Here is a 23,683-nt window from a genome sequence, read left to right as displayed (position 1 = left end):
ATCCAGACGAAGACTGATTGAGTCTGAATGCAGATCAAAGCATACTATTTCACTTTTTTTTGGTGGTTTTTTCCCTTTTGTTCTGTTTCTTCTTTCACAACATGACTAATGTGGAGATATGTTTAACATGGTTGCATATATATACCCTGTATCAGAATGCTTACTGACTTGAAGAGGGGGGGAAGAAAAGGAGAAAAATTTGAAACTCAAAATTTTATAAAAATGAATGTTGAAAATTATCTTTTCATGTAATTTGAAAAATAAAATATTATTTACATAAAAAGAAAAGAGGTCATGGAAGCCAGGAGGTAGAAGTCTGGAGGGAGGTCATTGGGGACAGTCGATGAAAAGCCACTGAGATAGGAGGTAGAAAATGTGTGCCAGGAACAGTAAGAAGGTCAGTGTTGTTGGAGCCTAGAGTCTGCGAAGAATAAAGTATAAAAAGACCGGAAATGTGGGAAGGGCCAAGTTGTGAAAAACTTTAATAGCTGAGCAGAGTTTTATATTTGATCCTAGAGAAAAGAGAAAGGCCCAAGAATTTGTTGAATTGAGCAGGAGGCAGGTAATGACATGGCCAGGTCTGTGCTTTAGGAAGATCCCTTTGGCAGCTGAGTGGAAGATGGATGAGTGGGGAGACACTTGAGTCAGGAAGACTGACCAGAACACCATATAAAGGTCTCTATATAGTGGCAGCTTTGTGAGTGAAGAGAGAAAGATGTACGAGGGATGCTGTAAAGATAAAAATAATAAGATCTGGCAACAAATTAGGTGTGAGTGCCAGTGGAGAGTTTTGGCTGTGAGCCTGGGAGGATGGTGGTGCTCTTGAGAGTTGTTGCTCGTTTTCTAAGAGACCAGTGACATCATGAGGTGATGATGTGCACATGAATTGGATTGATGTGAGGCATATTTGCACAAAGTCATCAACCTCACTCTCTCTTCCAGAATCATCAAAGTCCAGCAGCAAGACAAAAGTCAAGATGACTGGTGATGGCCCAGGCTACAGTGGATGATTGTGATGTCTTTGGTGTCCAGCCAAGCTCTAAGTGCTCCCCAGTGCCTGTTTCAGTTGCCTTCATGGCCATTGGAACAAATTGTTATTATCTGCCCATTCCATGGGAGGACATATTCCCATGCTGAGGGCAGACATCCCCCTAACTCACTGATAGGTTTGAGGCTTGTCAGTTACTTTGAATTTGGTTTAGCCTGTCTGCTGAAATAGTTTTACCAGGGTGTGGTTGCAAGGCATGATATAGCTTCTTGGAGCTTCAGGTAAGAGCTGGGTGAGAGGTGGACACCAGAGGTGGATGAACAGCCCTGAAGAGGGCTTGGCAAGCCCTTGAGCTAGATGTGCTAGACCTCCTGAACACCTCATACACTCCACCCCACCCCACCTCAATAGTAACAGGGAATTGATAAAAGTCACTTGGTCACATAGTTGGAAAATTGCAGATTGTGACTAGGCTTCCATTTTTTGATTCCTGGTTTGGTGTTTTTTCCAGTGTACAGACATTTTTCCTCCCAAACTTTTTAAAAACTAATTTTTAAAAGTAAGTTTTAAAATATGTATCTATATTTAATTAATTAAAATATATTTAAAAATAGAAAAAAATGAACCTGCTCATTACTAACAAAAACAATTTAATATACAAAGGACAAAGAAAGAATGCTGCATGTGAAACCATGATATTACACCAACTTTTTAATCATTTTCATTATCCTTCTCTGGACTTTTTTAGTTTGACCATTTCCCTGTAAGATAATATATCTTTAAATGGGACATAGTCATCTAGTAAGGTCCTTATTATTACGGAGAAATCTGTGAGGGTGATTTTAGGATCCCTAAGCACTAATCACCATTATGGAGTTGGATATGAACTCAAGAAGACCTGAATTCAAATTTTGCCTCTAAAACCTACTTGTTGTATGACCATGGGGAGGTCACTTAATCTTAGAATTTTAAGCAATTCTCTAATACTGTAAGTTAGAGAGGGGTTTGTGGAGGGAAACTTGATCATGGATTTGGTGTAATCCTTTATATGTAAGAATACCAGAATTGCTGAAATGACCAAGATGAGAGCCAAACAACCTAGCATGCCTAGAATAGAACATACATAGCATTATGGAGAAAGCTTGCTCAGCTTTTACCAACATGCATGCCTTCTTCCTTCTGTTTATAGCGATGACACCGCAATTCTCCCAGTGAGCTAGGTTTGAAATCCTAGGGTATGTTTCCTACAATATTAGATCCTGAGTTCCTTGAGAACAGGCATTATTTTTGCCTTTGTATTTCTAGGACTTTTCTGCATCTGGTACTTAGAGATGCTTAATAAATCTTATTGTTTTGACAAAAGGATGCTTTTTCAAAATAGCTGGCATAGAAGAATGTATTTGCCAGCTTATCTGATGATGTTTGAATTTGTGCCAATATACAATTATATATATATATATCCTTCTTGCTTTTTTTAAAATCCAAATTGAAGTAACAGGACAGTGCTCCTAGGACCTCTCCCTGAGTTGTAACAGATAGCTCAGATGGGACTCATTGTCCTTAAATATAATCATCTATAATTTTTAGTAACCATGAATGATTGTTTCTCTTTTGATTCTTGCAAGGTAGGAAGATGAAGGAAAAATTGACCAAAAAAGGAATTGATCATCATTAGACTTTATTTTCAGTTTTCATGCAGCATTCTGAATAAAAAAGGCCAGGACTAAAACATCAGTAGAGAGAGTGTGGCACAGTGGAAAGTGAGTCAGCCTTTGAGGCAAGGAGACCAACTTCAAGACTGATGAAGACTGACTGACTGTTTGACCTTTGGCAAATTGCTTAATCTTTCTGTGACCTAGAGAGTTGCAGCATTGGTGGAGGGAATTTCCTCACTGGGAGCTCAGAGGTCTGGACAAAAAGACAACAGCAAGCAGGGGTATTGTTTTATGCATAATTACTGTAGGAGTTGGGCGCACACGAAATATTCTTCCATTTTGCTCACACTCTGTTTTTTTGATCCAGAGTCTTTGAAGTAGGTTACTCAAGAGACTTATTGTACCTGCCCCTTAAAGCTAAGGGTAATGTCATTAATCTGGTGATAGAGAATGATGAAATGTCTTAGCACTAATATCTGGGATACATAGGAGAGCAGATTTAAAGTTGGGAGGTATGTTAGTCAACCAGCCCATTTTTCAGATGAGGAAACTCAGGTCCAGAAAGTTTAAATAACCTTACTAAGGCCAGTTAGTCACAACAGCTGAGATTCAAGCCCAGGTTATCTGATTCTAAAAGCAAGGCCATTTCCCCTGAGTTATGGAATTTTAGAATGAATTTGGAAATTCTATTAGAAGAATAACTTATCTGTGCCCATGGATGAATAGCATACTTTGGTTGTGAAATAATAGTTCAGAAACTACTTCTCCATTGCCATCATTAAAAACCCTTTGATTCAATAACTTGAAAATACATGATTTGAAGAAACTGTTATCTTATGTAAAAAGAAAAAAGGAAAAAGTGTGTGTGGGAGAACCTCAAAATTTTTAGTGGAAAGGAATCCCCAGATGAAGGGATGCCCAAATGACCAGAGCCCATTGTGGACCACTCCATGTCATATTCTAGATTTAAAAAAAACTATTTACTTGGTTAGAAGATTTTTTTCCTTGATGGTAACTCCTAAGGCTAAATGTTTTGCTACTTGGTTTTGTAAAAATTCAGAATGGAGACTTAAAGGATGATGATGATGATTGTGATGATGATGATGATGGTGATGATGATGATGATGATGATGATGATGTATGTGTGTGTGTACGTTTGTGGGTGTTTGTGTGGTGGGAGCGGGGGTTGGGTGGGCTTTTGATAGGCAAAGGTCACTATTGACGGTTTCTCCCTGATAATAATCAATACTTTTTTGGGCTGCCATCTCTTTGTTATTGCTGGTCTTGCCGAGGCTGGCCATCTTCCCGTGACTGAGATGCTAGGGTCTCTTGCTGGCTGTCATATTCTTCATCAGGCTCAGGGTCCCCTACTTGAAGCCTTGGCTCTTGTCTGTAGCCACAGAGTGGATCAAGGGGGGCTGGGTGCTCAGAAGTCTTACTCCTCTGAGGTTCTCTCTCTATCCTCAATTCAGGGCCAAAGGCCTGAGTTGTATCAGTTTGACTTGGCCGCTCTTCGGGGGCTGGGAGGTCAGGCTGTGCAGGTGTCATCTGGACATTTTCATATACTGGGTTGGAATGTACCTCATCTCCTGAGGATGAACAAGGCTCTGTGTCTCTGGCTTTCCTCTCTACCTGCTCTGAGAGCCCTGATGAAGAATCATCCTCTTTATTTGCCACACGTTGTTCCCTCCCTTCTCCTGCTAGCCTCTGGGGGCTATTGTCTTCCCTCTTCACTGGATTCAGGGTATCAGGACTTGAATCCAGGGTGAGATCTTGTGTTTCTGGGTCCCGACCTTCTAATGGGGCTTCCTGGCTCTCAGAGTCTTCTCTTTCTTCTTTTTCATCTGGGCCATGAGCCTCTGGGTCTTTCCCTTGGTCTTTTCCCTCTGATTCCTGTACTATGGAAAGTTGCCCATCTTCATTATCATCTGCAGGATCTGTGATCTCTGTCTTTGGGGATGTTGCTGTTACCTTTTGTTTCATGGATTCCTGAGCCCCTTGCTGACTCTCAGACTCCTCTAGTGTGGCTGGTGTTTTAGCCACTGACGATTTCTTCTTCTTTTCTTCGGTGAGTTGTTCTAGTTCTTCTGTGGTATTCTCATTGTGTTCTCTGTCTATTGGCACCTCTGTTTTGGGGGTTCTACTTTTGTCATCTAGTATTGAGGATTCCTGGGGATTCTTGCCATCTTCTTGGTCAGGCTGTTCCTGGGCATCCACTTGTCTCCGGCAGTTACTTTGTGCAGGCAGGTCCCTTGGTGCTGAGCCACTCTCATCATCTCCGTGATTATTGTATGTTTCAGAGAGTGTCCCATCATTCTGATTCTCCACCTTGTGTCCATCATATCGCTCGCTTGGTTGGTCCAGAGTCTGAGTGACTCTCCCATATTTCCCTCCAGACTGGTTATCCTGCGGTCCTGATCCTTGCACCCTGTCTTTTGTTTCTGGTGTTCTCTCTGCCACAGAGGCACTCCTGTTGTCTCCTGAGAATTCTGGTTCACTTATTTCAGAAACTGTGACCTCCTCCTCTGACGCTGCTGGTCCTTTGTGTACAGGGTGGTTCTGATCATCTCCTGATTTTAAGTCTGGGGTTACAGAGTCTTTCCTAATGTCCCTGTCTCCTGCTAGTCCCTCAAGTTGCTTTTCCTTCCCATCAGGCTCTTGTTCAGTGAGGGTTTCCATTTGATTGTCTTCCTTATTTATTTTTTGCCCAACTGTTTCTGAGTTCTCAGGTTTTCTCTTCCCTTTCCCCTCATCTACAAGCACTTCTGTCTTGGCTAGTATGTCTTGAGTTTCATATTCTCTCTGTACTGGTGGCTCCTGGTTATCTGCAGTCCCATCATCACCCCTGCATTCTGCTAATCTCTTGGTTTCAGACAGTTTTTCCTCCACCCTCTCTGTTGACAGGTCAGTTGTCTCTGATTCTCTCTCACGATTCTCTTGGGATGATGGCTTTTGTGTCTCAGTGTGTTCCCCAGCCTCCTTAATGAGGGTCTTTTCTTGACTCTCAGATGCTTTCTGTGCTGTTTCTTCTGTGTGTACACTCTGAATCTCCATGTTTTGTTGCTCTTCCTGTTCTGCTGGCTGATCCCTTGTGTTTGTGCCACCTTGCTCTCTGGACACTTCATTTCCCTCATTTATACTCTTCTCCTCCTTTTGAGAACAGGCTCTCTTCACAAATTCCTTGGGCGACCTTTTTTCTTCAGGCGGGACTTGATCACCTCCTGTTGCCTGGACTTGCATTCTTTCTGGGCTCTGCTCATCTCCTTCACCTTGGAATTGACTCTTAGGGTGGTTGTGTTCAACTTCTCTTCCCAGCAATCTGGGAGTCTCAAGATCATCCTGAGGGTCCTCCTTGGTTAGCGTGTCAGGTACTTTTTCTATGGGGTTGACCAGAGATGGAGATTCAGTACCTGTCAGTCTTTGCTCATATTGACCCAGTCCTGCTTCTTCTTGGTAGTGTTCCCTGGTCTCACATGATTCCACATCCCTTGACGACTCTTCCTCTGTATTGGATTCTGCTTTAGGTTCCAGATTTAGGAAAGATTGTATGTCTTGGTAAACCATATCCATCATGTCAAAGACCAGGAGGAGAAATTCATTGAAGTCGATGGAATTATCGCCATCTCTATCCAAAAGATTTGAATTGGTTCCTGCAGTAAGAATATCAAATGGCTATGGGGAGAAAAAGCAAGAAAGTAGTTTATTAATGGGTAGTCACATGTCTAGCACAACTTTTAGATGAACACTAGCACTTGGAAATAGCCAGAATTTCCCTGAGTGTTTAAAATGGCAATGTGGAAAGTGCCTGGAATTTGGAACAAGAGGACCCTAGTAAAATCTTGCATCAGTCACTTGCTTGGGTAACCTTGGGCCATTCAATCTCTCGGGGTCTTGGTTTCTTCATTTGTAAAATGAGGGGGTTGGACTAAGTGACTTCTTGGTTCCCTTCCGGCTTCAAATCTATGATCCTAAATAGGATTATAGCGAAATAGAAACCTTTTCACTTTATGTTAAGTTGAATAGATTGTTTTGGACCAAAGACACTCAGTGGTCTCCTGAGAAGGTACCTGACTTCCTGAAACAATGGACAGTCTAGCAGAGCAGGTTATTGGTTGTTTTTTAAAACAAAAATTTACATAATCAGCAAAGTGAGTCCATAGAGTAAAACTGATTTAACAAAAATTATTTCCGGTTCTATAAGCACAGGTAATTTAGGAGGAGGAGTGGAATGAGGAGGAAATCACTTATGCCTTTGTAAATGAGTGCCCATCTTGGCCCAAGACAAGAAGAAAGAACAAGATCTTTCTCTTTTGTAGCACTTAATAGTTCTCACCTTGAGAAACTCTCCAATCTCCCCCAGGAGGAGCTGCTTTAGCTGTTCCGAGCTTAATGTCCAACAATCACCTTCCTTTCTTGCATATTTTTTGAATGTCTCGATGACACAAATGACACCTTGTAGGAGTTGAGGCATTTTCACCAGTTTAAGACAAGCTGAGAGAGAGAGAGAGAGAGAGAGAGAGAAGGTAGAAACAAAAGCTATTCTTCAGATTGGGTTCCTTAAGAAAGAGATGCCAAAATTGTCATCTCTCTTCCTTGTCCCCTCCTCACCCAGTCTCCCATTTCCCTTTTCTAGTCTGCTTGTAAATATATACAAGTATAGTAGCTGAACCCAGTGTCCATTTTCTTTAATGAGACATTGGGGATTTTTCAGTTGTGTCTGCCTCTTTGAGACCCCATTTGGGGTTTTCTTGGCCAAGATACTGGAGTGGTTTGTCGTTTCCTTTTCCAGCTCATTTTACAGATAAGGAAACAGGGTTAAGTGACTTGCCCAGGGTCGTATAGCTAGTGAGTGTCCGAAGCCAGATTTGAACTCAGCAAGAGGAGTCTTCTTGATTCCAGGCCTGGCACTCTATCGATTGTACCATCTAGCTGCCCTGAGATAGGGGCTACAGGTATTATTATCATCATTTTACAAATTTGGAAACTGAGGCTCAGATAGGCTCAGAGTGCCTATGGTCACACAGTGGCAGAGGCAGGATTCCAACCCAGTTCTTCCCGGTATAAGTTCAGTGCTCTATCCCCTATGCAAATGGTGGGCCTTGTGTTCAACACCTCTGCAGTACCATGTGGCCTCTTCCATGACAAGATTACTAATAGCTAATATTTATATGGCACTTTAAGCTTCTCAACATGTTTTGCATTTGACTAATAAGATCAGGGATGATGGTTTAGGAGAAGAATAAAGATCTTTCCTCTCCTGGCTGAGACTTCCTGCCCAAAGGAGCTCCTGGCTCCATGGGACAGTCAGCTTTCACAGAGAAGGTGCTTCTTGAATATAGCTAGAAAAACATTAATTGTAACATCAATGATCTAAGCCTCCCTTTATCCAGATAAAAAGACAGGTAAAGGGAAACATCAAACAAACAGTTTAAGGCTGTTTTTTCAGAAAGCACCTGCTTGTGTTTGAAAGATGTTGTGATAAAATCACCTGCTGATCAAACAGGGCCAGTCCTAGCCCCTGAGTCATTATAGCCCCATGCCCAACCATCATTTAAATGACTTTAATCTAAAAATTTTTATCTGTGTGTGAAACAAAGTGATCCAACTTGTTTTGCTAAATATTTGTACCTGTGTCAGCCAAATAGTTTAAAATACTTTTTTGAAACTTAAAAGGCCCAAAGGAATGCTGGAAAGAGCAGTGGCCTTGGAGTCAGAAGACCTGAGTCTGAGCTTCGGAAATGTCATTTATGAAGTGGGGGGACCTTGAGCAAATCTCCCATCCTCCCTGCTCTCAGTTTCCTTGTTTATAAACTAGAGATAATAATTATATTATTTATCTCACACGGTTGTTGTGTAGACCAAATGAAGTAATAATATCTCTAAAACATCCTGTGACTATGAGGGGCTACATAAATGCAACATATTTCATCATTGTTACCATTTTTACAGTAATTATTATTGTATAGACCTCAACCATTGTACTCACCAACTTAGTATCAGTAACAAAAGCATGTAATGATGTTTCCTTAGTTTTTTCCCACTTTTTTTTTTAACAGAAAAGCAATGTACTACCTGGGATGTTAAAGGTGCCCTCTCCCCTACCCCCCCTTCCCCAGTAGAAAAGGGTTGAAACTCACCTCTTTCACCAACAGGAAGAAGTGGTATGTGGAGCAGCCGTTGGCAGACTGATGGCTGGACACCTGTAACCTTTTATTCAGTCACTAATTGCACATGGGAGATAGGAAGGAGACACCCTCTGGGTCTGATGACCTGATTCATCACCAACCAAGCTCAGCCCTACTCCCTCTCCTTCCTTTTCTACAGCCAGGCTGCCCAATTTACTATTTCCTTCTCTGTGATGCTTCAGTTAGACTCAGGCATGAGCCTTATCCAGTGGAAGGCCAGGAGCACTGATCAATCTTGGGTTCGATTTTGCCAGAGGCTGAGGATTGCAACTGTGGGCTTTGGGGTAGTGTTTGGGGTAAGGTGTTGGCTACTATTAGTTTAACCCAAGGACCCAACAGCATTTCTATTTGACAGGTCATAGGACTATCAGGGACTTTAGAGGTCATCTGATCCCTCCCTGTGCCTCCAGGATGGCACATCTGACCCAGCCCCAATAGAAGGGTGTCAATCATGTGTTTAAAACAAAGGACCTGCTTTGCCATGTGATAAAGTGGAGATACTAGATCTTTCAGATGTGGGAGCTAAATGTGGCTATTTTCCTGACCAAAGGTGGTATTGGGGGGGGGGGGAACAACAACCTGTTTACTAATGGCAGAGAATTTGCCTCATTCCTCCTATGTTGTGTTTATATGATGTAGAGCTATTTCCCTTAGACATTTTTCAGTCCAAGGATAGGGACAGAGATAGGGTTAGGGACCTGTGATTTCATTAATATAGGGAATATCTGGAAGATGAAATTTTTTCTACCCATGTGGGTCAGGAATTTCTTTAAACCTATAGTATCAGAGAGCTCCCTAGGGAATTGACAGGTCGTCAGTGGGTCAGTTAGTCAGTCAATCAACAAGTATTCATTAAGTATTTGGTTTGTTTAAGACACTGTGCTAAGCTCTGGGGATATAAAGAAAGGCAAAAAACAATGACTGCTCTTGAGGAGAGCCAAGGAAACTGTGTGTAAATAACTAGGTTTATATAAGATATAGAAATAGAAGTAATGTAAATGGCGGGTAATCTGAAATGGGAGGGCATTAGCAGCTAGAGGGACTGGGAAAAGCTTCCTGCAAAAGATTGAGTTGAACCTTGAAGGAAGCCAAGGAAATTGAGCATTGGAGCTGAGGGAGTTGAAACATGCAAGCAGGTATGGGGGGCATCAAGTCCAAAGGCATAGAAATGGTACTATTTCAAGGAATGACAAGTAGGCCTGTGTAGTGGTACTGTCAACTAAGGTAGAAGAAGACAGGTAAGGTAGGCAGTGGGAGTCAAATAGATAACTTTATATTTGAGCTTAGAGGAAATAGGGAGCCACAGGGGTCACCGGGCACAATGGTGACACAGTCAGACCTATGCTTTAGAAAAAAAAATCACCTTTGCAGCTGAATGGAGGATGGATGAGAGTAGGGGGAGACCAGTTAGAAGACTGTTGCAATAGTCTAGGTAAGGAGTGATAAGGATCTTAACTAGGGATGTGGTTGTATGAGTGGAGAGAAGGGGACATAAATGATAGACCTTCTGATAGTGGAAAGAACAAGACTTGGAAAGGGATTGGATATATAGGGCGAGTGTGAAATGTCAAGGTTAATGCTGAGATTTCAAGCCTAGGGAACCGGAGGAAGTTGGTATCATTACCAGTAATGAGAAATTTGGGAGGAGAGGATGGTTTTGGGAGAAAGATAATAAGAAAGATGATTCTGTTTTTATCACGTTAAGTTTGAGATACTTATAGGACATCCATTTGAGCTGTCTAGGAGGCAATTGGAGAAGTGTGACTAGCTCTGAAAATATAGATCTGAGAATTGGTTATATAGATCTGGAAATCATCTGTATAGGGATGATAACTGAACTAATGGGAACTCATGAGTCTGTTAAGTGCTAAGCACGTAGGTGGTAGTGGATAGAGTGTTGGGCCTGCTGTCAGGAAGATCTGAGTTCAAATATGGCCACAAACACTTTACTAGCTGTGTGATCCTGGACAAGTCACTAAACCTCGGTTTACCTCAATTGTAAAATAGGAAAATAACCATACCTACCTCGAAGAGTTGTGAGTACTAGTGAGATACTGACTTGCCTTGGGTCAAATAGCCAGAATTGCAGAGATGGGACTTGAACTCAGATCTTCCTGGGTTTGAGGCCAGCTTGTTTTCTGTAGTGCCACATTTACTCTCTTTATAGTTCAAAGGGGTTGTAAATTAACTGCCCAAGTTATTGGGTCAATTCTACAGAGAAGCGAAGAGAAAGTCTAAGGCTCACATTATTGATGAGACGTTGAGAAGAGGTTGAAGGTGAGGGGAGGAGAATGAAGAAGGAGTCCTCGAGATGCCTCATTGCCAGCGCTCTTTGGAAGCTCCAGACGCATGTGCCTTCTATTAGAGAGCACAAGCCATGAGACTCATCATGAGAGCACTGATTGAGTGTAGGGGAGAAATCCTGTATCAACTGCTTTAGAATATAGACTATTTCTGGGTATTACAAAAAAAAGGTGGGGGGAGGGGAACAAGACCCTTTCACCAGAAACTGGAATGGAATTTGATGTTGATTCCTTGTAATATATGTCATATGAAGACTGCTCGAAGGAACCAAGGTGTTTATTCTTAAGAAGAGAAGATAGTGCATATATCCTCACCGTCTTCAAATATTAAAGACAATCTCAGTGGTACTGTAACCTTCATTGATTATAGGGATCATGGGAGAAGGGTTGAGGATATATTGTATGCCTATGCACATTTTGCTTGTAAAATAAAAATATGATGAAGTTGAAAACAACACTGGGCTTTCAGTATGAGCACCCACATTTGACTAGATAAATCCTTTTAGCTTTTTGGACCTCAGTTTCCTCACAAGTAAAAGGGAGCAGTTGGATCAGATAGTAACTAACATTTGCAAGGACCTTTAAAGTTTACAAAGCGCTCTATGAACATTAATTAACTCATTTGAAACTCACAACCACCTTTTGAGGTAGCCTATGTCAGACCTTGGGCCCCTCAAAAAGACACTAGTTGTGTGACCCTGGGCAAATTATTTAACTTCTCTCAGCCTCAGTTTTCTCATCCTCAAAATGAAGGCTTGATGGCCTGTAAGATTACTTCAAGCCCTAAATCAATGGTCCAGTGAAAGGAGGGAATGAAGTTACTGCAGATTCTTTAATGAGGTAATGACATAGTCAGACTTGTATTTGAAGAATGTACATTTTGCTACGATGTGTAGGACGAGTTGGAACAGTAAGATACTACAAGTAAGGAAACAAATTAAGAGGCTATTGCAACGCCCAGGTGAGAGGGTATGAAAGCCTGAATTAAAGTGGTGCCTGTGTGGGTGTGGAATATGTTGTGGAAGTCAAATCAATAAAACTTGGCACATTATTAGATATGGGGGATGGCAGGTTGAGTGAGAGTCAAGGATAACCTGAGGTTGTGAATCTGGACTAGAATGGTGGTGTTGCCCCTAGCAGAAATGGGGAAGTTTGGAGGAGGAATGAGTTTTGGGAGAAATAGAATGCATTTTGTTGCTTTTTCATTGCCTATAGGACTTCCATTTGGGAAATGTGGGACCAAATGATGTAGGACTAAATCTTAAGACAGAGAGTGGGATTGGATAAATAGATCTAGGAGGCATCTGCATAGAAATGATCATTGAACTCCTGGGAGCTGAAAACATCATGAGGATTAGAGAAGAGGAGCAGATAGAACCTTGGGAGAGAGCTACAATTAATGGGTTAGAGGAGGATGGTAGTCTGGCAGAAGAGACTGAAAAGGAGTGGACAGAAAGCTAAGAAGATCGTAAAGAAAGAGCTAAAGAAGGAGGCTGTATCTAGGAGGAGGGAGTGGTCAACAGGGTCAACAATTTTGACTGCTGGGAAGTACATGGATTGAGAAAAGGTCATTGGATTTAGTCATTGAGGTATCATCGGTACCCTCATAGAGGGCAGTTTTTGTCTAGTGATTGAGTTGAAGGTCAGATTACAAGGTGTTTAGAAATGAATGCAAGGTAAGGAAATAGAGGCAATGACTATAAACCATTATTTATAGGAGTTTGGCTGAGAAGAGAAGAGAGTCAAAAGAAGGAGATGATTGGGTAAGACATAAAGAAAAGAGAGCTAGACAGCTGAGGCAATGGCAAGATCAAAGAAAGTCTTGGGGTTTTTTTTTTTTTAGGATGGGGAAGACTTGGGCCTCTTTGTAGGCAGTAGAGAAAGAGTCAATGGGTTTGGAGAGACTGAAGATGAGATAAAGAGAGGGAAAGATTATGTTAGCATGTTCCTGGGACAGAAAGAGATGGGATCAGATCAGAAGGGGAGGGATTAGTTTTGTCAAGAAGGTTCGCATCTTTCCTTGGAGATGGAAGTAATGGCAAAATGAGCAGAAAAGGATGAGAAGGTGTTTGAGTGTGTGGAGTGGGGGAAAAGTGGGAGCACACAACACATTGTGTACATGTGTACAGAGGAATGTAAGCTCCTTGAGGACAAGTGTTGGTTTGTTTTTACATTTGTATCCCCAGCACCTTGCATAGAACCTGGGAACATATTAGGTGCTTAATAAATGAACATTAAATGAATAATGGTTTTATTTTCTCAGGGACATAGAAGGTCATTGCCTCTACCAAGAGAGGGGAAGGAGGGAATAATGTAGGAGGTATGAATTGGAGATAAGAAGGTTTGGATAGCCACTGTGGATGGTGTGACAGTCCATCAGGGGGCAACTGAAGGATTGCCATGAAGAAATGAGGGCAAATTTAGTGATCTTGATTAGATAATGAATTTGTAGTGATCCTAATTGGCATAATTATATGACTTCCTTCAGTATATTCAGCATCATGTAAATAGGAATAGAGGAAGGTAACTCAGGGTTGTGGTTTAACAAAGCATGTCTGGAGACAGGACAAATAGGTCAAGGGGGCCTATGTGTAGTTGATAAAGGAATGTTTAACTAGTTAATCATAGGATCAGGATTATTAAAGAGGGAAGGGAAACCAGGGTTGGAGTGGTGGAGGTACTGGAGGTCACAATGAACAAGGAATAGGTTTGAAAGGGGAGAGACAGAAAAAGAGATTAAAAGATAGGAGATTGTGGTCAAATAGAGGAATTTCAAAATTCTGGATCTGATGGTTAAGCAGTTATGGACTATGGTCAATTTTAGGATATAACTATTCCTGTATATGACTGATTAGAATTTTATATGGCTAAAATGGAATTCATTGCAGCTTGTGAGACTAATTAACTGAGAGGTTATGGTGTTGTTTATATGTAGTACCTCCTTTGGGTTACCTTTTTGAAACTGAATCCTCAAAGGAGACAAATTGGGTCCTCAGGGGACTACTTGAGCTTACTACCCCAGGTTCAAGTATATTCTGTAGGTTATTGCTTCGAATATCATAGCTGAGCCTTCTCTGGAGTGCTTACCTTTAATAGTCATATAGTAGACATAATTACATTTTCTCAAAGCAAAGACTAAGATGCTAGAAAAAGAGTAGTTACAAAACTTTCTCTCTGTGAGCATCAGGGACAGTCACCCAAAATACATATAGCATTAGTGGAAAGATTGGATACAAATAGAGAATACACTGGCAATGTGGCACAAATGCAGGGAACACATGTGTCCAAGGAAACTCACATCTCCAGCACTGAAGGACCCCAGTGTCCTTTTCTCCCCCTTATGGTGTCCTCATGCTGCTCTCCCTTGGATTATAGCATCTCTCCTGTACAGCTAACTCAAGTGGACTCACTGAGCCTGCTCCTCTATACAGTTTGACTTTAAGCTGCTAGAGTTAATTCTCTCTTTAATCCATAGTTGGCTCTCCTCTCTGCTGCCAGGGGTCATATTCCTTGGAGCTATTTCCACCAACACTAAGTCTCCCAGATTGATAAGCTAGCCTTTTGAAGGCCATCAGGTGCATGAACAGTCTTGAAAGATTGGCCAGCCAATGGCACATTGCTCTCCAATTTCATTGGGAAAACTTCTTCATACTCCATAAAAGGGTAATAGGGAATAGGCACTGTCTTTGGGCTTCTTTTAACACACTAAAACCATATTACCTCTCCCCTCTGAGATCTAATCCAACTGGGAGGAAAATCAATTGGTCAAAGGTAGCCTGACCAACTCTTCACTTCCCCAAACCCCGTATAGAATTAAGTTCCTTTAAGGCAGGGATTATTTCATTTATGTCTTTCTATCTCTAGGGGCTAGCATAATGCCTGACACATAATGGGAGATTAATAAATACTTACTGATAGAGAAATTACTTGATTTTGGGGGACATCAATATGCATATTAGAGTCTCCAGGTATGAATGCAGGAATTAGGATGGGGGAAGAAAGCAATAATTTAGATACTGCTTGAGAAAGGAGAAAGAATGACCTGAAGGATGATAGATGATAGCAGCAAGAAATTGGCCTAGGTGATAAAGATGTATGGAATGGACTTCAGTGGAAGATCATGAGGGTGGCAAATGGGAGTGAGTAATGAGGTATACACTTACTCCTTCTCCTGGTCCAAGAGAAACTGTACCCCCAATAATAGAGACAGTAGCTAAGGATGTAGGGAGAATCTAGGGAGTGGTAGGATCTAGGGAGAATCAGGTTTTTCGTGGTTTAAAAAGTGTGTGAAGTAAAAAAATCTAGGATAAAGGGAAATTTGTTAGCAATCAAGTGAAGATTCCAGTGGAACTGGATGGTTCTCCATTGGATGGTGGAGAAAATATGAACTGTGGAGGAGTAAAGTTTAGTTGAATGGGGATAAGAGTACAGAGAGAGATGCTAGGGAGAAGGGAAATTTTCCTCTCAACAGACATTAATTCTGAGGCATGGTGATAAGGGGAACAACATCTGAAATTTTTCCTCCATGATATGAGGAGTGACCAAAGCTAGAATGGTACCTTCACTCAAGAATTCTTTAATGATTGAACATGGAGTTGGTGTGGTCTCTCTTTTCCTCTGATCCCAGCGGGCCCAGAATTCTTAAAGCTGAGAGATCTTGGAGTTGGAGGAAGAATAAGGTGTTGATTATGTCCCTTAGTTGAACTCACAATCCTCCCAGGTTCTGATGCATCATTCCAAGATGGCAGGAGATGAGATATATTCAGGAGATACCCTACACATGACCCAGGCACTCAACTTCTGATCTCTGAGGCTCCAGAACCAAAGGTCCCCATGGCAACTTACATATTCTAAGACTCATCCCAGAACAGTGGGGGATAATACACACCCAAGGTATATTTGATTCCTGGTCAGACTTGACCTATATCACACTTGATCCAATGCCAAGTCTTGTCAGCAAGAGTCCTAGTGTCTGGATATTCCATGTTTTTTTTTTTTTTTTTTGCGGGGGGGCATTGCTGCTTCTCTCAGATGTTTTAGTACTTAGTGCCTCCACATATGGCAGCAGGTTCCAGAGAAGGGAGGCCTCCACATCTTGAATTGGAGGGTGGACTGTGTCAGTGCTTTACCATCCCAGGTCCAGTCCCAGTAGCTATCATCCCATATTTCTCCTCCTTTTTGTGACTAATCTCCTTGAGAAGGCTATCTACAGACAGTGCCTCCACTTCCTTTCTCTTCCTCTCACTCACTTCTTAACTCTGCAGTTTGACTTCCAACTTCATTATTCAAATGGAACTACTTTCTCTAAAATTATCAGTGACTTTTATTTGCCAAACCTAATGACCTTTTCTCAATCCTCATCCTTTTTGACTTCTTTGCAGCATTTATCCTCTTCTCTTTAATATGTACTCTCTTCTCTCTTGGTTTGCACAACATTGCTCTATCCTGCTTCTTCTCTGACCTGACTATTCCTTTTCAGTCTCCTTTGCCGATTCTTCATTCAGGTCGCACCTGATAATTGTGGGTGTCCCTCAGATGTCTGTCATGGGTCCTCTTCTCTTTTTCCTCTATACTATTTCAATTGGTGATCTTATTGGTTACCATAGATTCAACTATTATTTCTATGGAGATGTTTCTCAGACCTATTTGTCCAGCCCTAATCTCTTTGCTCATGTCCAGTCTCGTGACTCCAACTGCTTACTGTACATATCAAGCTGGATGTCCCACAGACATCTTAAATTCAACATGTCCAAAACTGACCTCACTATCTTTTTCCCCAAACCCTCCCCTCTTTCTAACTTCCTTTTTTCTATACAGGATATCACTATCTTCTAACTGACCCAGGCTCAAAACCTAAGTATCAACTTTCAATCCTCATGCTCTCTCACACCCCTCCTCCCACAGCCAATTGGTTGCCAAGTCTTATCATTTCTCCCTTCATAATATCTTGTGTATATACCGCCTTCCTCTCCTCTGACATACCACCACTGAAGTACAGGCCTCAATACCTCATGCCTGTACTATTGCTATAGCCTGGTTGGTCTCCTTGAATAATATATCCCTATTTCAGGTAATCTTCCACTCAGCTTCCAAAAGCAAATGTTTGACCACATCATCCCTCTCTCCCATTCAATCTATTCCAGTGGCTCCCTATTGCCTCCAGAATAAAATATAGCCTTATCTGACTTTTAAAGCTCTTTATAACCTGACTCCTTCTCTTCCTTCCTTCCATCTATACTCTTGGGTCAAGTGACACTGACCTTTTTGATGTTCCTCTCACACAACACTCTAACTCCCAACTAAATTCATTTTTCACTGGCTGTCCTACATGCCTGGAACTTTCTCCTTCCTCATCTCTGTCTCCCAGAGCCCCTGGCTACTTTCACATCTCAGTTAAAGTTACCACCTTCTTCAAGAAGCCTGTCTCAGTTTTCCTTAATCTTAGTCACTTCCTTCTAATATCATCTCCAATTTACCCTGCATATACCTTTGTACATAATGGATTGCATATTGTCTCCCCTTTTAGACTCTGAGTTCCTTAAGAGCAGGATCTGTTTTTGCCTTGGTTGTATGACCAGAGACATAATGCCTGGCTCATAGCAGAAGCTTAATAAATTCTTGGGAATAGGTACAGGGGTATCAGCTTTGGTTTCGCCCCTGCCTGGGTGCTTACTGGTAACAGGCTAAGGATATTGTGGTGACATAGTACAGAGTAAGTACAGCCTTTCCCATGGGTAATACTTCTGAGGCTGTAGGTTCTGGGACAAAGAGGCTCCAAACCCAGTTCTTGTGTGATGCTGAAGCAGAAGCCCACCTTCACAGGCTCAGTGATGGAGAGCTGAACTAACTCGGCAGAAGTAGGTCAGGGAGCAGGAAACAGGGAGCTAAGAAAGCACAAGGCTTAAATCTTTATTGTTGATGCTTTGTGTCCAGATTAAATAGTAAACTTTATCTGTTCAGCTATGTACCTATCCGTGTTTCCTCTGCAGTGTTTGCCACTTTTAAACTCCTTTAAAACAGGGATCTTAACCTGCTGGATGACCCCCACCATAGGATCCATGGACAGATTTCAGGTTATCTATAGACATGGACAGGAAAAAAAAATTATCTTTATTTTCACTAACCTCTCACTGAAAGTTATGTTGTTTTCTTCAATTATGAATGCAGGCAACAAATATTATTCTAAGAAGGGATCCATAGACTTCATCAGACTGCCAAAGATACATAACCATAAAAGGTTAAGAACTCCTGCTTTAAAATATCCGAGGATAGTGTTAACTTTGGAGGATTTGGGGAAAGAAGGGGCTATTCAGGAAGAAGCCAAGTCCTTCTTGGTGACCAGTTAGAATCAGAGGAATCCAGGGAATAGGGAAAGTGATGGCAGCTAGAACCCAACAGAGGGCTCCCTTTAGCTTCAGAGCTTCTGATACTACTCCTATTAACTGCCTTAACTTTAGATTCTATTTGGTAATGGACAGACCCAGCTGAGGGTAGGAGGTTGGTATAGATGACTTTTGAGTTCTCTTCCATCTCTATTCTAACCACCTCATGTTACAGTTGAGGAAAATGAAGTCCAAGGAAGTTTAGTAGTGTGCCCAAAGTCATGCAGTTGATTGGTTGTTGTCCTTGGTGCTCAAAGAAAACAAAGTGACATCACTAAGTCTGACTGTGGCTGATCAGATCAGTACAATAAAAATTGGAAGGCTCTACCGCAGGTCAGGCGCAAATGGTTCGTATGAATATTTAGAGTGAAGATGTCTCTAAATTTGTGCATCTCACATTTCTTTTGAGCTAATGCAAAATCATACAGTATGTAAGAAGAAGAACCAAGGTTCTAATTCAGAACCAGGGTCTTCTCCAAATCCAATGCTCTCTTCTTCACACCAAACTGCCTTCCAAGAGTATTGTATCTGGACTCAAGATTTCACTTTGAATCCTTTCTTTGACACTAGCTGGGTGACCTTGGGAAATAAGAAAGCAATAGGAAAAAGTCATTTCTTCCATTTAAACCTCAGTTTTCTTAAATATAAAATGAGAGGCATGCATGCACTTATCTCCAAGGTTCCTTTTGGCTGTCAACCCAATGATCCTATGACCAGAACACTTAGTCCCATGTGCTCAGTGACTCAGAGAGGTAGTGGTGAGGGAGGGACAGAGGGAAGAAGGATGATTCTTCAGGAGCTATTTTTAAATTAAAAGAAAATGTCCTGAGGCTTATATAACTCAATCTACAAATACACACCACTTGGACCAGAAATAGAACTGAGAGTTTTTGTGCCATTGGCAAAATCTGAAAATTGTCTCCCTTGTGGTTTATTACAAAATAAATATCTATGCCAGTGTTTCTGATAGAGGCTTCATTTCTAAAATATATGGGGAACCGAATCAAATTTATAAGAATACAAATCATTCCCCAAATTGACAAATGGTCAAAGGATATGAACAAGAAGTTTTTAGATGAAGAAGTTAAAGCTATCTATAGTCATATGAAAAAATGCTCTAAATCATTGTTGATTAGAGAAATGCAAATTAAAATAATTCTGAGGTACTACCTCACACCTATCAGATTGGCTAATATGAAAGAAAAGGAAAATAATAAATGTTGGAGAAGATGTGGGAAAATTGGAACACTAATGCATTGTTGGTGGAGTTGTGAACTGATCCAACCATTCTGGAGAGCAGTTTGGAACTATGTCCAAAGGGCTATAAAACTATGTATACCCTTTGATCTGGCAATACCACTACTATGTCCGTATCCCAAAGAGATCATAAAAAAGGGAAAAGGACCAACATGTACAAAAATTTTTATAGTAGCTCTTTTTGTGGTGGCACAGAATTGGAAACTGAGGGGATGCCCGTCCATTGGAGAATGGCTGAACAAGTTGCGGTATATAGTTGTAATAGAATACTACTGTTCTATAAAGAATGGTGAACAGGCAGATCTCAGAAAAACCTGGAAGGATTTACATGAACTGATGCTGAGTGCAGTGAGCAGAACCAGAACATTGCACACAGTAACAGCAACGTTGTGTGATGATCAACTATGGTAGACTTAGATCTTCTCAGCAATACAATGATTTAAGACAATTCTAAGAGACTCATGATGGAAAATGCTATCCACATCCAGAGAAAGAACTATGGAGTCTGAATGCAGATCAAAGATGCTATTTTCACTTTTTTGTTGTTTTTGTTTGTGTTTTCTTTCTTGTGGTTTTCCCCTTTTATTCTGATTCTTCTTTCACAATATGACTAATGTGGAAATATGTGTAGTATAATTGTATATCTATAGACTATATCAGATTGCTTGCTCTCTTGGGGAAGGGGGAGGGAAGGGAGGGATGGAGAGAAATTTGGAACTCAATCTTACAGAATGACTGTTCAAAACTATCTTAACATGTAACTGGAAAACAAAGAAAATACTAAGTGCAGAAAAATAAAAAGCTATGGGTAGTGATAGAATTTTCTGGAATTTAAACTTCTCCTGACTTTTCCCCTTCCAGGATGTTCTTGATGGTGGTCTAATGGGATTGGGAGAAAACAATGAAATGGAGATTTTAAAAGAAAGATCCAAAGAAGAAACTGTTGTTCCTCAAATCATCACAACTAAAGTCCTCACTTATGCCTTGAAATGTGAAGCTGTCTAAATGGCTATTTTTTTAAAAAGAATGTCCAAGGAGTGACTCTGAAGGAAATAGTACAATTTGTCAAGAGAAAAGGTAGCACAAGTTCAAATTTCCTTGAACAGCTATCTCAGTTGTCTTCTAAAGCAGAGCCATAACTAGGAGGTGGTCAGGGCCTTGAAGCCTAGAAGTCACTCACAGTACTTGCCATCTTAGGATCATAGCTTTAAGATTGGAAGGAATCTTGGAGGTCATCTAGTCCATCCACTTCATCTTGAAGATAAGGACATTGAGGATGAGAGACATTAAATGTCTTGCCTGAGGTCTTAAAAGTAGTGTCAGAGGCAATATGTGAACCTAGGTTTTCAGGCTCTGAAGACTGATGTACCAAGTCCTTTAGCAATGTAGAAACATCTGAGCTTAGAATCATTAGCAAGGATAATAATTCAAATAGGAGGCTACCAGATGGTGTGCTTCCTCCCCCCAGTGGCCAGACTCTAGGTAAATTCTTCCCTGGACTTCCTCCTTTCCCAGGTCTTTGATTCCCCCAGTACCAGTCCCCAAGTCTCCCCTACTGTGCTTCCCATCGCCCTTCCTTGTCTTCTCCCTCCCTTCCCCCCTCCAGCTTAATTGAATTAAGGGCACCTTTTATGCCACTTGCCCCAGAGGGAAAATTACTGTTTACATTTCTGCTCAAAAGCATTTCTTAATTAGGAGAAGGCAAACAAACTATCTGCTAATGAAGCCACAGAATCATAATATCTTCCAGCTGAAAGACTTTTAAGATGATTTAGCTTAAAATCTCTCCCCTCCCTGCCATTTGCAGATGAGGAAACTAAGGGCCAAACGAATAAAATGATTTGCTCATGTTCACACAACTAGCTAGTGGCAGAGCTGGGACTAGAACCCAGGTCTCCTGTCTCCCAGGCCAGTGCTCTTGAATGAACATTAATAAGATCATTAATATCCATGCCAAGAATCTTCATTTTAGATAGGTCACATTTATGATATGGTAGAACTGTATTTATATGTTCTGTAGTACACTGGACCCATTTGTATGGCCAGTATATGGTATCTTTATGACTGGGGCCATCTCTAGTCATCCTGATCTATATCTTGCCAATGGACCTGGATGGCTCTGGATGATTAAGTGAGGCTGGTGACCTTGCACAGTCCTCCCTCATTTAAATCCAATTCACATGCAAGCCATGGTATCATCTTCTTGATGTCATGGTCCTTTTCAAGAATGAAGGACAAGCAACAACAACCTTTATTGCTATGTTCTGGTTCAAAGGAAGGCAATATATTCTAGGAAAAATAGCATTGGAGCTAGGAATCAGGAGGTGTGGGACTGCACATGCAGTTTTATTATTCGTTAGCTGGGTGACCTTGGGTAAACCCTTTAATCTTTATTGGCCTCAGCTTTTTCTTCTGAAAAATGAAGGCAGCAAAGTAGATAACCAGTAGTGGCTCTAAAACAGTTTGACTTAGGGCAGCTAGGTGGCTCAGTGGATAGAGCACCGGCCCTGGATTCAGGAGGATCTGAGTTCAAATCTGGCCTCAGACACATAACACTTACTTGCTGTGTGATCCTGAGCAAGTCACTTAACCCCACTGCTTAACCAAAAAATAGTTTGACTCAAGAAGCTTTAGCTGTGGCCCCCTATTGCCTCCAGGACAAAATACACATTTCTCTGACATTTAACTCTTCCCAATCAGGCTCTGATAACTCTTTCCAGACTCATTACTTTCCCACCAAAATGACCAACTTGCTAGTCTGTATCTCTTTGCACAAGTTATCCCCTAAGGGATCACGTGCTTTCCCTCCTTACCTCTGCCTCTTGGAATCCTTAGCTATCTTTAAGTCATCCACAAGATTATTAATAACCATACCAATTGTTATTAACTATACTAATAACTCAGTATAGCTACTGATAACTAAGACAATAGTTATATCAATAACTATATCAATTAGTAACTTGATTGTTAATAACTAGACCGACTGTTACATTCAACTTGAGGCTCTTCCTGATACATGCCCCACTCCTTTCTCCAGTAATTAGTGCTATCTCCCCAACAGAAATTTCTTGGTATTTCTTTGTATATATTTAAAGTTTTTGTATCTGATCACATGTTGTTATCTTCTAGTATATTGTAAACTTTTCAAGGACAAGGACTGTTTTGTTTTGTCTTTGTTCTTCTAGTGCCTAACACATAGTAGGAGCTTAATAAATGCTTGTCAAATTCAATTAAATTCAATAGACATGCACTCTGTCATTAGGTCCATTCTTAATCCATTTTTTTTCTTTCTTGGACCTTCCAGAGATCATGCTTTTCTGGTACAGTTCTTGAGAACCTAGGGTGACCTCCATGATTAGAGGAGGGCTCTAGTCAACTACAGAAGAAAAAAATATGTAAATTTACATACATATACATATATGTATACATATACATATATCTTGTATTACAGAAGATATTGTGTTGCATTTTTTTATTTATTGACTACTACTTTTGTTCTGCAATACAATAAGAAATGATCAATTAAATATTTGCAGATATGGTTGTAGCACTGTGGAAAAAGCAAAGGAAAAATAATGTGGCAGGCAAAATTTGGAGGGAATAGGGTCTTCCAGATGAGGAGAAGTACATAAGCAAAGATGTGACTGTGGAAATGACCATGCTATATACTGGGACAATGAATAATCTAGGTCAGTATTGGAGTTTGAATGACTGGATGGGTCAGCTCAAGGGTGCTCACGATCCAGAGACTAGGCAAAACTCACTGGGGTGGACCAGGCAATCTGGGATGATGCTATCTACTAGGAGTAGATCTGTACAGATAGGCAGGCTGTTAGGGGAGTTTGGCTACTGGTAGAATTTGAAAATGTCAGGGAATTAGCATTAGGGAGATCCTATGGTAGGCAACTGGTGG

At 41.0% G+C, this 23,683-nt stretch overlaps 1 protein-coding gene across 1 annotated transcript; it reads right to left on the bottom strand.

Moving 5' to 3' along the window:
- Positions 1 to 2,649: 2,649 nt before the first annotated feature.
- Positions 2,650 to 8,821, bottom strand: LOC114042855 (trichohyalin-like protein 1). The gene is made up of 3 exons (XM_027861602.1): positions 8,781 to 8,821; positions 6,977 to 7,134; positions 2,650 to 6,315 (listed from the first exon to the last, which is right to left on the bottom strand). Exons 2-3 carry the CDS (start codon positions 7,112 to 7,114, stop codon positions 3,916 to 3,918), a joined length of 2,538 nt encoding a protein of 845 aa, XP_027717403.1. The 5' UTR covers positions 7,115 to 7,134; positions 8,781 to 8,821; the 3' UTR covers positions 2,650 to 3,915.
- Positions 8,822 to 23,683: the final 14,862 nt, after the last annotated feature.

The sequence above is a fragment of the Vombatus ursinus genome, unplaced genomic scaffold (assembly GCF_900497805.2).
Source record: "Vombatus ursinus unplaced genomic scaffold, bare-nosed wombat genome assembly UNPS02014768.1, whole genome shotgun sequence".
Taxonomy (NCBI): Eukaryota; Metazoa; Chordata; class Mammalia; order Diprotodontia; family Vombatidae; genus Vombatus; species Vombatus ursinus.
This window is presented reverse-complemented; position numbering and strand designations above follow the sequence as displayed.